The sequence below is a fragment of the Neopelma chrysocephalum genome, unplaced genomic scaffold (genome assembly GCF_003984885.1).
Source record: "Neopelma chrysocephalum unplaced genomic scaffold, ASM398488v2 Primary Assembly neopelma1_61b, whole genome shotgun sequence".
Classification (NCBI taxonomy): domain Eukaryota; kingdom Metazoa; phylum Chordata; class Aves; order Passeriformes; family Pipridae; genus Neopelma; species Neopelma chrysocephalum.
In genome coordinates this window covers 10,430,542-10,446,490 of record NW_020897717.1, presented here as the reverse complement: position 1 = coordinate 10,446,490, position 15,949 = coordinate 10,430,542, and the positions used below count along the sequence as shown (strand labels likewise).

The following is a 15,949-nucleotide window of genomic DNA, read 5'->3' as shown; positions in this document are numbered from 1 at the left end:
CTCTTGTTCTGTTGCTATTTGCTTAGAAGAGGCTGACTCCCACCTTGCTACAACCTCCTTTCAGGTAGTTGTAGAGAGCAATAACTGATATCACCTCACTGACATGGTAAATAGAGTGTTGATTTCCAGGTAACACATTTCAAACCAATACTCCAAATTTTAAAGTTCTCTCTCCTAAGTTCAAATCTCCTTCATTCTTCTTTTCATCCCAAATCCACCTTATTACCACAGAGGCAAGATAACTCAGACCTGCTTTGCACTTTACATTCCAGCTCAAAAACACTATTCTCAGCAGCAGCAGATCATTCCTTTCCACTCTCTCCTGGACTGCTCCCTGCTTATTTGGTGTGGTACCAACCTGTGTGCAAACACCACACCTTGAGCACAGCTGGAAGCCTTCTATGCTATTTTTACACAACCATGGGTACTGTTTTCTGTCACTGGCACACATCCTACAGTACTTTATCATTGCAAGGTTGTTATTAAACAAATTAACACCATAGTGGAGGGCCCTAAGAGTAAAGAACTGTTGAGCAATATGAACGTATTGTAATATTGTAATTCAGCATTTACTTGAAAGTAAATTGAATTGACTATGTTTCTTCAAGAGTGCCTTTAGAGAGATACTCATTCCTTAAGTGGGAGTACAGAACTGGAGCCAGAAATCAATCACAGACTGAAGCACAACAAAAAACCCCCAACCCAGTAAATAAGAAAAATGCTGTATCAAAGTCAAGCCAAAGTTCTGCAGCACTCAAAAGCCTATGTTTATTTTACTGCACAGTAAAATAATTTTACTACACAGTCTTGGATCTCATGTAATTGGCCATGCTTATGGGTTTTTTCTTACCTTAATCTTTAGGAGTTCTCCTAAGGCTTGATTAGCTTCTTTAAGGGAATTATTTAGTTGTTCTTTATTTGACTTCAAATGTTCAATTTCCAATTTTTGTGAGCTGATGAAGTGTTCCAGTGAACTAATCTTCTCGTGACAGGCCTCAATTTCTACGTCATTCTAGAGAAAGAAAACATGCTTAATTATGGTACTAGAAAGGACATTGAGTTGTATTTTAGAGATGCACCTAAGAGCATATCACACTCACAGGAATTCCACTGCAAATTTAACAGGTTTCCAGGAGTTTAAAACTGAAAAAGCAATTTATCTTAAGTATACATAGAATCTTGCCTCTAAGAACTCTGCCATTAAAAAGTCCTTATATTTTACTGTAACTTGCTCTTACATCTACTTTATATTAACAAGAATGAAAATTATTAAGAAATAATTATAGTAAATTATTTTCTGTGTCTTACTGGCCTCAAAGTTCATAGACATTTCTGCAGAAAAGTTGGTGACCTTTTGCATATAACATGGTTGACAAATGCATTTCCAACAAATTTGCTCTTATATCCTGAAGTGGTCAAACTTTCTTCCCATTCCTACCAAAACATTCTCAAGTTTATAGTCCCAGATAAATTTATATATAGACTAAATACTTGCTAAATTGTGATATAAATTCACCTTTCACTGCTTACTAAATGGAAAAGAGTTATTTTAACACTTACTTAGTTCCAATATAAGCATATGTAGAGTTTGGAAATATTGTTACCAAAACAGTAGGATCAGCAAAATTTTGTAAAATACATAGAACTGAATCAAAATCTCACAGCATCCCACTTCCCATTTTCTGATTTACCTTTCGGTTTGCTTCTGTCAGACGATCTTGATGCTCTTTCTCTGCTTGAAGTAATCTGTCTTTATACTCTGATATTTCTCTTTTCATTTCACTTTCTTTTTCTTGCAGTTCATTCTGGACCGTCTCCAAACTCTTAGTTAGTTCACTTTTTTCTGACATAGTTAGATGTAGCTGGATCTGTAAACATAACAGCACATTCCTTGGTATTTGGAATCATCTCAATGGAGAAACAGTTGACCCAGTTGACCCTATGTGACTTTACATCTGAAGCGTTTTTCAATTGCCAAAAACAACTTGGTAAGAAAAAAGTATTTAACAGTGGCTAAACATAGTGTAATCAAAGAATGGAACATCTGAACACAAAAGCTAGAACAGGAGGCAAAGGAAAGTTTTCTTAAAAGTAACCGAGTGCAAGTTCGCCAACGCTTAAATCAAGCAGCACTGCCTAAATTAAAGCTTAACCTCTCCAACCATTGTTCCCTCTAAAAGGGACTTGAGAGATTAAGGGTCACTTTCCTCATCCTCTTTAAGAAGACGAAACTTTCTAAGCATTTTCATTTTGATCCATTTTTATAACTGTACTTTTGGGACAGCTTGGTTGTACTTCCATATTGGATTTCTGGAAGTTGCAGAAATCTCTTTTCTTTTCCCACTCAAAATCCTTAACACCACAACAGAAACAAGCCTCTGGTTATAAAATTTTGTAAATAATGTTAGTAGGTGAGAAGACCACATAAATTGATTTAAAGAAATAATATTGTTCACAAAGAAAACCTACAGTTATCTACATAATAAAATAGCCTCCAAGAATTAAATATAAATTCATTAAAAATAAAGGCTCTAAAATCGTTTCTTTCTTGACTTTATCCTGAAAGTACTTTAGCACTACTGAAACAGTGAAAGTAGTTTTGTGAAATGTTACATCTTTTTATCTGACATCCTCAGTCTGAGGATTAAATGGCTGCAGCAAAGATAATTTTTTGACATTGAAAAATGTCTAGATATCCACCTGTGGCCTTTATGCCAAGAAAACATGGTTTTGATAGAAGGAATAGGGGAAAAAACCTGTTAACTAACCATTCTATCTCAGAAGAGAACATTGGATTTTTTTAAATTTGGAAGCAAGAACCCCTAATACTGTACATTATCAGAGCTTCCTTGGCCAGACTCCACACATATACTGTACTTGAGCATCTGGCCTTGAACACAGAAACACTGAAGACAGAGTAACTTACTTTGTTCTTTTCTGAATGTTCTTGAATACATTGTATTTCTTCAGCAAGCTTATTTCTTTCTTCCTGTAATTTGGAAATCATCTGTTCGTTATTACTTAGCTTGACTTGCAGCTCAGTATGACTTTCAGTCAGTTCATTTACCTGAAATTAAATTTTCCAGAATTATTTTTAATACATGCGTCATGACCTCCAAGGAATTTACTTATATGCAACAAGCAGTTTTAAAGACGGGTTATTTTATTCCCACAGTCAGTCCAGTTCCAAGCAAGAGTCACAACAAGGTAATGTTTTCACATGGCAAGTGTCCTATTGTTTTTTCTTTTTCTTTTGAGATCCCGAAGTATTTATTCTTGATACAAAAACACAGTCACCCAATACCAATTTGTTTTAACTCTTTTGCTTCTACAGGAAAGAGGAAACTATCCTGCATTATTTCATTGCTTAAATTTATACACCTACTTTCAAGCGACCTTTCCATTCATCCCATGCAAAATAATGCCATGCTTTCCAGCTCTGTTAACTTCAATGAAAACTCATGATCGTATGGAAAATGTTATTTTAAAAATAGGATGTTTATTGTAAAAGTCTGAGGCTAAAATTATTTTAGGATATAATTTATTGAGGAAGTGGTAAACCCAGAGGACACTTTATCCTTACTCTTAAAAGGGGAACACTACCCTAATGGAAAGGGTATTACCTTTTTACATAAAGTGTTCTTTTCACAAAGTGTAGATTCCAGTTGCTTCTCAAGGTCCTTATAAGACATTTTTAGAACATTCAGGATATCCGGAAAAGTTTCGTTATCAGAAAAATGTTGCTCCTTCAGCTTCAACTCAGCAATCAAATTCTGCAGCCCTTTTTTTTCCTGGCGCCAACATTCAAGCTCATGGTGCATGTGTGTCAGCTGTAAAGACAGCTCTTCTGTTTCTTTCACCTGCTTTTGAAGAGCACCATTTTCCTGCACATTTTCATTGAGCTTTTGTTTACAATCCATCAGTTCTTGAACAAGTACTTCCTTCGTTTGATCCAATTTGATGTTTTCATCTTTTATTTCCTGACATTGCTGTAATAGTATCGTTTTATCTTGCTCAAGACGAGCCACCTGCTTAACCAAGACTTGTTCTTTTGCTCTAGCATCTGCTTCCTCCTTGCATGAAAACTCTAATTTCTCACTCATATCTTTGAGCTCAGATCTCAGCAATACCACAGTATTTTCAAACTCATCCTTGATTTGCATCTTTTCTTCCTCCTTTTCTTCTAACAGTTTTGCTGTAGACAAATTCGCAGACTCTAGTTCAAGGAATTTTTCTTGCATTTCTTTTAAATCTTTAGCCAGACATTGTTTCTGTGAGGTGAGGACATCAATTTGTAAGTTTGAACATTTCAGCTTTTCAGTTGTCTCTTCCATCTCCATTACTAATGTTTCTGTTTCTGCTTTAGCAGTCTCCACCTGAATAATTGCATCTTCTAGATTTTTCTCTGACATCTCCAATTCCCTTTCAAGCCTCTCTATTTTATCCAGAAGAGAGTCAGCTTTCCGTTCACTCTCTTTCAGCTTTTCAGCAATATGGCGTTTTTTCTTCTCATCAGATTCAATTTTTACTTTCAGCTTCTCAATTCCATGTCGCAATTCATCTACTTCTTTCTGTGCTACACTGAATCTTGAAGCAAGTTCACCTTTTTCCATTAACAAGCTTTCCAAAGATCTGGAAAGCTTTGAATTTTCCATTTCTGATGAACTTAATTTACTCTGCATCATTTCCAATTCTCTTGCCATCAGCTCTTTTTCCTTCTTCAAATCTGCTGCTTCATTTTGGAATTTTTCTTTTTCTAAGGCAAAAGACACAGCATCATTTTCTAAACTTTGCAGCTTCTGAAGAAGATGATATTTTTCATTTGATAATTGATTTACATCAGATTTTGCAGTCTCAAGCAGATTTGCTTGTGTCCTCACTTCACCCTCTAATCTTCTAATGAATTCAGTTGAATCCACCTTAGTTGACTCTAGCTCTTTTAATTTCTCTTGGAGCTTTTGATACTTGTGATCCAGTTCTTTTTTATTTTCAGACAAAATACTCAGTTCTTGGCCAATATGGTTTCTTTCAGCTGTGACTGAAACGAGGTGCTCTTGAAAGCTAGAAATAGTTTTCAGATTAACCTCCCTCTCCCTTTCTAATTGGTGACATTTTGCCTGAAGCATTTCGATGTCATGCTCTATGAACAAGGCATGGTTCTCAGTTTTAACTTGATCAGATTTTGGACTCCTACGTTCGTTTTCAACTGCGAGAAATTGTTCATGACAATCTCTCTTTGTCATTTCTACATCGTCGAGCATGTCTGCTGCATTAGACAATCTAACTTTGTAGAGCTCCACCTCAGACTTTACATTCACAGGTTCTTTTTCTAACGAGACTACTTGAAGAGATAATTGCTGCTTATTGACAGAAACTGATTTGTGTTTTTCCTTTATGTCACAGTTTTCCTCCTTAACAACTGCAGTAGCTTTCTCCAGTTCTGTAAAAGCTGAGTTATTTGAAATTAATTGTGCATTCTGAAAGTTCAGCTCTGAGTTTAATTGCTCAACTTTTATTATTAAATCAACACATTTGTGGCTTTCCTCTGTCTCATAGATCAGCTTCAAATTTTCAGCAGTCTGTTGGTTTGCCTCTTCCTGAAGCGTTTCAGTGGTTATTTGATTTTCATAGAAATCCCCAGCACCCAAAAAACTACTGCTGGAAAATGACAATGCATTGCCATGGACTGAAGGGCTGTTTATTTTTCCTGACATATTTATACACTCTTGTTCTCCAGAAATTTTCTCAGTATAATCTTCCATTAATCTTACTTCAGTGGTCTTGGTTACATTTTCACACACAGAGGCATCTCCTGCAGTCATTTTCTCAATGGGTATTGTTTTAAGATTATTGCTTTTCAGAGATGAGTTTTCAATAGGCACTCCCAATCGATAAGGACTGTTGTTTTCTTGTTCTGCATTCTGCAAGGATTAAGAATCAATCCATTAAAAGAAAAAAGGGAGGGGAAAAAAGAATACATATAAGAAAAAAACAAGGTGACCTTTAAAAGTTTTCTTCAATTAGTAAAGCTCCTGCTCATGTGAAATAAATAGACAGCATTCTTCTCTACTTAACAATGTTTTCTTATGGAAAGGATTTACACTTATTTATACATACATGCATCTTTGGCTAAAAAGCTTAAAGATACTGAGGGAGAAATTTCAGCCAAATTTACAAAAAGTTTAAGTGCAAAGGTACCACATATCTCTGTATTTTGGGACAATAGGTGAAATTAAGAAATTTTTCTCATGACAATGTGAAAAACTGTTAGTATCAATAAGGGGGCAAGATTTACTGCTCACCTTCTATTGGACACCAGAGAATCTTCAAGGGACACAAGCCCAAATCCTCAAACAATACCTTTTCCAAATTACCACTGTCTGTCAGAGCTGGGCTTGTATTTGGCGCCACCTGATGCTCTCATTTGAAACAAAAGTGTGTAACTTCAAAGCTTGAGGACTCCAGAAAAGAACTGTGTCTAAAGGCAGCATCTCAAAGATCTGAATTGCACACTCAATCTTTAAAAACCTCCAGCTATGGATGGTAAGGAAGAGTATTTCTTCCTTCTAGTGTCTATGCATCAGTGTGGGTGCTCCATGTGAATTGCAAGCAACACGTAGAAGTTAAAGATTTTCTTCTCTCCAAGGAACAGTTGCTCAGTGTTTCACAGTTGCCCAAAATGTAGAGATTCAAGATGCTCTTTAAGAGCATTGTTAAACTTTAATTTGTGAGTCTGTGTTGACTGGCCACTGGAGGCCCCTTGCGTAGGACTTAATGGTGAAGTCTGGAATTCTTATAAGTGGAAAATGCACATGTTCCATTTATATTTAAGGGGAATTAGTCTAATAACACTAAATTGTTTTATCACCATTCTGAATAAATTTTGATTCTGTCACTCCTTACAAGGAGCAGCAAAATCTAGCTCACTGGTTGCATGCCACCTACAGCACTAAAAAAAAAAAAAACAAAACAGAGCTGACTCCCAGATTTTTGTTCCCTTATGTGTTTTGAGGAAATTCAGGCTGAAATGAAATTTAACTGTTTTGCTACCAGCTCATTCTGTTCTACTGCTGACAATGCTGAAAGAATTAGAGGTGTGGTTGCAGTCCTAGTCTGCTCATTCCATGAAGGGACATGGGAAGTGTGTGTATCTTTAAGTGACCATGTTCAATGAAAAGTCTAAGCGTTTAAGCACAGTACAGGTGCACACAGTACAGATACACACAGTGCATGCACACCCACTAACACAGCCAGATCCATACTGACATAGACCTGAAGAAAAACCAAGAGAGTAGTGCAAATTATTACACAACGCTAATAGAATAAACTTGTTGGTTTCGTTGTAATTTCTTTTACCGCATGAGCCTGTGATGCATAGACGAGAGCTCAAGTTATGAATTATTTTTGTGCTTTCTCTAAAGAATAGTACTGCTTCTGTGGGACACAATTTTAAACGGGTTTAATTGCAAAATTTAAATTTGGCTGACCATAAATCAAAAGACTTACATAAAAACTGATTTGCATGACAGCAATTACTTACATTTTCAATATCTGTGCACAACAGTGAATGAGAACTTAAATCAAGGACTTGTAGTTGCAGTCTTGCTGCTTCCAGCTCCAAAGACAGATTCTCAGTTTGTTTTCTTTCTGCTGCCAGTTTGCACTCCATCTCCATAGTCATATTATTCAGTTTCTGCTGCCATTCTTCCTTGTCAGATAGATTTTGCTGTTTGAGGTGATCTATCTCTTTTCTTTCAGTAAGTATGACTTCTTTCAGCTCTTGTATTTCCTCATTTTTCATGTTCTCTTGAACATGAAATTGATCTTCAAGCACCTTGATGGCCTTCTCATATGTCTGACACAGCATCTGAAGTTCTTCAATTCTACTTTCGAGGTTAGATTTTCTAGGAGAAACACTCCTGAGCTCTCTAACAGAGTCCAATTTGTGATCATTATGACAATTTTCAACCAAAACTTTTGTTGTACCTTCTGAAATTACTTCTGCAGAACTCTCCAGCTGATTAATTTCCTCTGTCCATTTGCAAGGAGCACTGTTATGAGAATCAACCACCTTGCTGACTTCTATAAAATAGGGATTTACAGAAAGATCTGAGGAAGATGATGTGGACTTAGTTTCATCTAATTTAGGCAGTGTGTCATCTTGGATAGAGGATAGTGACACTCTCACAGAATCTATATGAGCATTGCTCAGACTTGTCGACAACGCAGAATTTTCTGCCTTCAGTATTTCAATACAAGACTGTAGCTCGCATATCTTTGAGCTCATACTGCAGTGCTGTTCATATAATCTTATATGTTCATTCTGAAAAGTTGAGAGCCTCTCTCTTATTTCAGCAAAGCCTATCTTAACTTCTTTCCTGGACAACTTTAAATCTTTGTAGTCAGGAGTACTGCATTCTTTAAGTCTGAAGGATATTTCCTTATTATCAGAATACATTCTCAGATCACTGTGATCACTTTGATCCATAAGTTCATCAGGAAGAATAGCTTTCTCTGCTTTTAAATTTTTATCCGTATTCATTATGTTCTCTTTCTCCTCTTCTACTTTATTAATACTTGTGATGCCATTGTTTTTTGTGTCTTTAAATCCAGAGGCTAATGCAATGGTCTCACTCTGCAACCTCTCACACATTTTCTCGAGCTCACTCAGATGGTTTATTGTTTCCTGCAAAGAGGATGCCAGCAAGACTGATGAATAACTTTCATCCATTCCTCTTTTGCCAGAATTCCGGGAAACATTATTATAATTATACCCCAGTGAGTTGTCATCTTCCTCTAATACAGTAAGTGAAGAATCTGAAGTTTTCAGTTCTTTAACAGACAGTAGTTCTTGCTGCAGTCTCTCTTTCTCTCTCACGCTTTTCTCAAGTTCTACTTCCATGCCTTTTAAAGCAGTCTCCAGTTGCATCACTTCTAACCTGTAGTTCTCTAGGGAGAGTTCACTGTCCTCAAAATCCATTTGAAGAAGCTCAAGTTTAACTTGGTATTTATTCAGCTCAATGTCCTTTTCTTCCATGGACTTTCTCAACCGTTCTGAACAGAGTCTCTGTTCACAACTAACCTCACACATTAGAGGTTCATGTTTTGTTTGTAGTTCCTTCCCCAATTGCTCCTTGTCTTGAAATACAAGGCCACATTTCTCTTGCATTGTATTTTGTGTTGCCCTGGCATTTAATGTTTCCTGACTTAAACAGTCAAGCTCCATAGAAGGCACATGTTGGACATTGGAAAATTCTGACTGCAGTTGCTGAAGTTCTTGAACCAAATCCTTTTTTATTTCTTCTGAGGCTATTAGTTTACGTAAGATATCTTTATTCTCACTAAGTACCTGTTTCTCTTGTTCTAGTTTTGCTTTCTTTTGCTCAAATTCAGTTGCCTCCTCTCTCAGAATGCTCATAACATTTCCATTTTCTTCTTCTACCAATTTATACTTTGCCTGCAAAGCTTCAAGCTCTGTTTTGATTTCTTCAGTTCTTGATTCAATACGTTGCCTTTCCTCCTCGTGTTTTGCGGACATTTCAGAAATTATTTCTTCTCTTTCCTTTAAACTGTTATAAATATTTTTATTTGCCTCCAGCAAAGTTACTTGTTCTTGCTTTAAAGCACAGTTTAAATCCCTAAGAGTTGCATTTTCTTTAGTAAGTTCACCAATTTTTTTGCTATATGAGCAAATCATTGAAGACATATCCTTCTTCTCTGAATCCCATTTTCGAGACATGAGCTCCAGCTGTCTTACTGAATCCTCAAGCAGTTTATTATTGATCTTTAAATCCTGAAGCTCAGCTTGTCTGTTTTTGAATTTTTCATTCAGAGTTTGCAGTTGCATGTCCTTTTCCTCAAGAACTTCTAAAGTTTTTTCAACTAATTTCTGACGTGCTGAAATATCCGCCTGCAAGTTACTGATGTGCTGTTCAGTGTCCATCACAAAGCTTCTGTGCATCTCTTCTACTGCAAGTAATCTTTGTTCTGTTTCACCCTTTATTTGCAGTAAGTCTTCATACTGCTGCTGCTGATTTGAATTCAGCTGCTTTTGAGCCACTAAGGAAATCTCAAGAGAAGAGATCTGCTCTCGTAAATTGGCAAGATCCTTAGCTTTTCCTGCTTCTAGAAGAGCTCCTGCACATCTGTGATCCTCAGGGTTGGAGTTATTTGCTGCAAGTTGCATATTGCCTGAAACAGTCTTATCCTGACCACTTTGTAAATTAACTTGTCCATCTTCTGTCATTTCTGAAGTATCTTTTGCTTTTACAAGACAACAGATTTTTTCATATTCACCAAGCAGGTCATGATAACATTGCTCCCTTTGCAGTCCTTCACTTGCTGCTAACTGTAACTTTTCTTCTACTTCAGCAACTTGGTTGGTAAGCTGGAATATTTTACAGGACATATTTTCTATCTCTTTACAGTACTTTTTATCAGAACATTCTGCTTTCCACTCAAGTTCATTGAAAGCTTTTTTTTGTTCTTCTAATTCTGCACTTTTACATTCCAGCATATCCTTAAGTTCTTTAATCTCTGTGGTTTTCCTGTCACTTTCAGTTTGCATAATTCTGAATGTCTCACTATGCTCATGATTTTTGATTTGCTGACTTTGAAGGGAACTCTCCAAGTCATTAATTTGAGCCAGCATACCTTCCTTTTCAGACTTAAGTTTATTTATAAGATGATCAGTTTCATTTTTCCATTGAGAAAAAGCAGCAGCCTCTTTTTGCAATTCATCACATTCTCTCTGCTTGAACCCAATAATCCTCTGCAAAGCTTCTGCTTCTTCCTCCATTTTACGTATTTTACTGTCTTGTTCTTTAATATGATTATCTTTTTCCTTGAGCAGGTCCTGCATAGAATCTCTTTGCTTTTCCATGTCAGCTAAAGCTATTTTCAGCTTCTCCAGTGAAAGGGAGCTCTCTTGCTTTTTAAATTTCTCTTCCAGTAACTTCAGCTCTGCTTCCTGAAAAGTATTCTTATCTGTAAATGAAAACATCATCAAATCTTTGCCAGTCAATACTGGCAATTCTGCAGATAATTTTCTAGATTAAGTATTACAACTTACTTTAACTATTTTTAATTTTCATTCTACTGCAAAGCATTACTCTCAAGTTATATCACTGGATAAAGGATATTTATATAACCTTAGGCTATCAGACACTATGTACTCAGACGTGGTTTCTGTGTCTCACTTCCATCAAGTTTTTATAAAAAGTAGTACTCATTTTGTAGGTGGTTTTTGGTTTTGTTTTTTTGTTTTTTTAAACAGGGCAGATCTCACTTCAGTATGTGACATTCTTGTGTGTCTGCCTTATATTCCATTTATATTCCATTTCTGCCAAATAATGTCTAATTCTACCCAGAAAGAAAAGTTGGGTCAGTCATTAAGGGGAACAGAATCAAACACAAAAGCTTCATTTTGAAATCGTACATGAAGTTTGACCGATGCACATAAACAAGTAGGGAATCTATCCTCTTTTTTAAGTAGTTCCCTGGAACTACAAGGTGTATTTCAACAACTCCTGAAAAACTGTGTTCTCAAATAAAAATAAACACTGCAAGCAAGACTGAAATATCAGCAGTTATGTAGCATTTCCCTAATTCTTTTCAACTCTGTGAAACACATAAAGGAATTACAAACCAGAAGTTTTCTATTTTAAATAGATTTTATGAAATTCAAGCAGCTGATAAGTTCAGTACACTTTGATTATTTTCAAAATTTTGTATCTTCCGGAACTGTACATGTTCATAGCCAATAAATTCCTTTCCATTTACAACAAACTCAATGTTGTTTAAAAACACTAGTCACATCCCACAGCAGAAACTTTTTACTTAATTCAAAATGGAACTTACACTATTGCAGGAAACATACAAAAAGAATTCTTCAAATTTAAAATTGTAACTCACTTTTCATCTCTTCTGCAAAATTCTGGCTTTGCTTTAGAGATTGCTTGATTGTATTTAGTTCCTTTTCAAGCTGGTGGATCTCTTGCAATTTCTTTTCAAGTTGACAGTTAAGACGATTTTTCTCCTGCTTCACTTCCTAAACCAAAACCAAATAAGACCATATTTCATTTAAATTGTCAAGGAGATCAAAGAATTCAGTTCACCTAAATAAAGATATTCCATTAGATCCTAGTAAGTCTTTGAGCAGCTATGCCTGGGTTCTTAAGCATTGCTTGGGAACTTAAGCTGAACTTATTCTTAACTAATTAACAGCAACTACGAGATGCTGCCAGTTGACATAGTCAGCATGCCCCTTGTTGGCATAGAACAAACAGGTCCATGTGACCTGTCCCAAACAGATAGGTCAGGATAGATCCTACAAAATCTGAGCTGATGAAGTTAGGCTACAGTCCTGAAGAAACTAAGTAAACAAATCCCTGCAACAGTATCAAAATTAACACAAAATATTTTATTTAGAAATGCTTACACTTTCAGATGGATGCTTTGCCATTAACAGCATTTTCTTTCAAATAACTTGATTTAAAAAAAAAAACAGCCAAACAATAACAAAATAACAAACAATAACAAAATACTATGTAACTAAATTGTATCTAGGAAGCCAAATAAAAGTTCTTTTAAGGAAACTCATCCTTTTTCTCTAAGTTCATGTGCTCTGGACAACAGATGGGGCATGGAACTGGCATGGCCCAATTGGAAACAGATCATCAATTATTCATCCATTTACTACTAGCAGATGGGCACCAATTCAGAAAAGCCAAGCTCAAGAAATGGAAAGGCCTGGATGAAAAAATTTAAAAGCTTGGCAGTCTTGGTTTTGCAACAACATAAATAAATCACCCTCAGAACATGATTAAAATTGTCACTGTCACTAACAGTTACCTTCCCTTCTACTCATAGCCTTCCCTACTCACAGTTTAAAAAAGAAAAACCCAGTTACATATAAATTTTAATAAAGTTTTCTACCAACCCTAATTTTTCAAAGAACTACAAGCATCCAAACTCCTTGTGTAGTTTGGTGCTTTGGTTTCAAAAGTGCTTTGTGTTCAAAGCAGCATGCACAGATGCAATACGAGTACATTAATTGAACAAGCCTGTTCATTAGAAAATCTAGGGTGATATATAGAAAGAAAAAAAAACAACTTGAAGAAATTAAAATGGCTGAAATGTCCAATTATTTTGATTTGGTACAAACATTCCCAGTAACCATAGAATGGCTTGGATTGGAGGGGACCAGAAAGATAATCTAGTTCCAAACCCCCTACCATGGGCAGGGACATGTCTCACTAGACTAGATAAAGAATTTTTTCCTAATATCAAATCTAAACCTACCCTCTTTCTGCTTGAAACCATTCCCCCTTATCCTGCCACTATATGCCCTTGCAAATAGTCCCTCTTCATCTTGTTGTAGGCTCCCTTCAGGTACTAGAAGGCTGCAATTAAGTCACCCCGCAGCTTCCTCTTCTCCAGGCAGAACAATCCCAGTTCTCCCAGTCTTTCCTCATAGTAGAGGTGCACCATCCCTGTAATCAACTTGGTGGCCCTCCTCTGGATTCACTCCAAGTCAGCGTCCTTTCTGTGCAGGGGACCCCAGAGCTAATATAGCATTCTAGATGGAGTCTCACCAATAAATAGCACTCAACATAACTTGGTGAACTAAGTATCTGTGAGAGCAACTAGCTGTTTACACTTTCCAAAGCTATTTCCAAAAGAATTTATTTGCTTTAAATTCAGTTATCAGTTCTACTTGTACATTGCATTACTCAAGCTACCCATTCTGCAATTGTCCCTTGAAAGGGCAAAAACCAAAGCAAATTCCAGAATCTATGCACAGGTAGTACTATTACTCTGGAGAAACTCTCCATGGAGCAGGCTTATAAGCAGTTCATGGACTGACCGACCAATTTTTCCGGGAATAGTTATGGACTTGCTTGCACCATCAAAATGTAAACCATACACTAAGATGCCAGAAGGGATATCACCATTGCAAAGCTCAGTAGTCCTTAGACTAAGCATATCCTGTAAGCTCTCAAAAGAGTATCCCTGTATATCTCTCACATGTATCTGCTTTCCAACTTTTTTGGAACACCAGTCCTGTTATATACAATAAGGACTAAACACAGCAGTGGATCAACCAGCAGAAAACAACGATATTCTCCACTGCAGAGTTAGACAAGTGTGTAAGACTGCAACGATTTCTCCTTTAATAAAGGGAAAAAACACCAATCTCACTCTTGTTTTCTTCAGCTATAAAAAAGTCTACTCTCAACAAAACCTCCAAGACTTTGAAGCAATGCAATGTAATTTTTTGCAGTATAGTTATTTATGAGAGTGAAGAAGACACATGCTGTGCTTTTTCATGTGCAAATCTTAAGACAGAGAACTGTAGTGTTACTGATCTCTTAAATTATTACAATCTCCCCTGATTAAGCTTCTTTAGAAATGTATTGGTCATGTTCTAATACAACATCACTGTCACCAGCTGTTCAATTGTCTGACCAAGATAAACAAATACAAAGAAAAAACTGTAACTATAGTTACAGCCTAGTAAGATGGATACAAGACTGGTAGATAAAATGAAGCACTCCTAAGAATTTTCAGCAAAGAATATCTTTCCACAAATTAGATGCTCTCTGACAATAGGATCTCAAAGACCCACTATCAAATATAGAAAGGGCATAAGCCTGCAATATCTGATATAAACTACCTTCTTTTTTTTTTTGTTCATTTGTCCAAAAATATGAAAGATTATACTAAGAATGTACAGAAACTTGACAAAGGCTTTCCTCCTCTGCATTGGAAGAACAAAATTGTCTTGATTAGCCTTATCCCTGAAGGTACTGGTTAGATTTATTTACTAAATAGGTTTTAAGGATCTCTATCTGGCATTGAGGCCAAGTGGCGTGGAACAGCCCATATCTGTACCATAAAGTCTTTTATCTCCCAAAACAGGTGGCTCTAATCAAACCACTTGCTGGGAAGATTCCCATGCTCATGTGAATCCCCAAATTGTGCCTGGAAATTGTATCAAAGAGTGCTAGTGAGCTGGGCCAAAGCCATGCAAAGTGCTGTTGTAACAATAGTCACATTCCAATAGCTGGGATTGCTCCCAAACGTTGCAAACCACCAGCAAGAATGTACCTAAAATTTCACAATATACTAAACCTGTACTAACGTTTGTGATGATCTGAACAAACCTCACTATTTTACTTTATATTTTTGTAGAGAATTTTGACAGGTAAATTTTTGGCAGAAACTATGCCAGGTTATATTGTATCTGCTGATGACAGCAGCCAATAAGCAAAATGAGAGTGTTTAAATAAAACAAACGGCGACATGGATTACATCGGTATTGAGATCTCTTTGCCATTTACTACTGATTCTCCAAATATAGGATAAAATTTGCATTGAGAGGTCTCTAATGGCAAAACTGTAACAATTTCAAGTCTAGCTGCTCTAGTTGCCACCGAAACAAAACAATGTAACTGAGAAGACAAAGGAGACTTTACAGTGAAAAGGTATCTGCATGTGTGAATATGAGCTGGTGTGGCAGCATCCAGAAACCTGTCTGAATTTATCTTCATTTGGGGGAAAATTTTTTCCAGCACTATATATATTTTTAGACTGTGTCTCTTCTAAGAAAGATGCATTTTATTTTTTTTTGAAGAGGATATAGTGAGTCTTTGTACAAAATCATCGAGTTTGGCAGTATGAATCAAAGCAGTAGTCAATGATTGTAGAATTTACTTTTAAAATCAAACAAGGATTGACATTTTTTTTATTTAAGAACCAAAAGCAAGAATCTCTTGAAACACAACCTATATTTGGTAAAAGATAAGTCCCACATGAATTAGAACCATATCAGCAGCATTACAGCAATGAATCTTAAGCATGCAGCCAATGCCAAAAACCGCACTGATTTCCACAAAGTTAGTGAAGGCCTCGTTTTGTGTTACAACTAAGATACATTAAGATAATC

The 15,949-nt window shown here is 36.2% G+C and overlaps 1 protein-coding gene across 1 annotated transcript in view; it reads right to left on the bottom strand.

Moving 5' to 3' along the window:
- CENPF (centromere protein F) overlaps positions 1-15,949 on the bottom strand; it is a 40,057-nt gene that overhangs the window by 6,140 nt on the left and 17,968 nt on the right. The window contains exons 11-16 of the mRNA XM_027681922.1: positions 11,914-12,049; positions 7,541-10,986; positions 3,624-5,921; positions 2,927-3,067; positions 1,692-1,868; positions 851-1,012 (exon numbers count right to left, since the gene is read on the bottom strand). Coding sequence (XP_027537723.1) covers positions 851-1,012; positions 1,692-1,868; positions 2,927-3,067; positions 3,624-5,921; positions 7,541-10,986; positions 11,914-12,049 — 6,360 coding nt within the window. The remainder of the gene's footprint in view (positions 1-850; positions 1,013-1,691; positions 1,869-2,926; positions 3,068-3,623; positions 5,922-7,540; positions 10,987-11,913; positions 12,050-15,949) is intronic.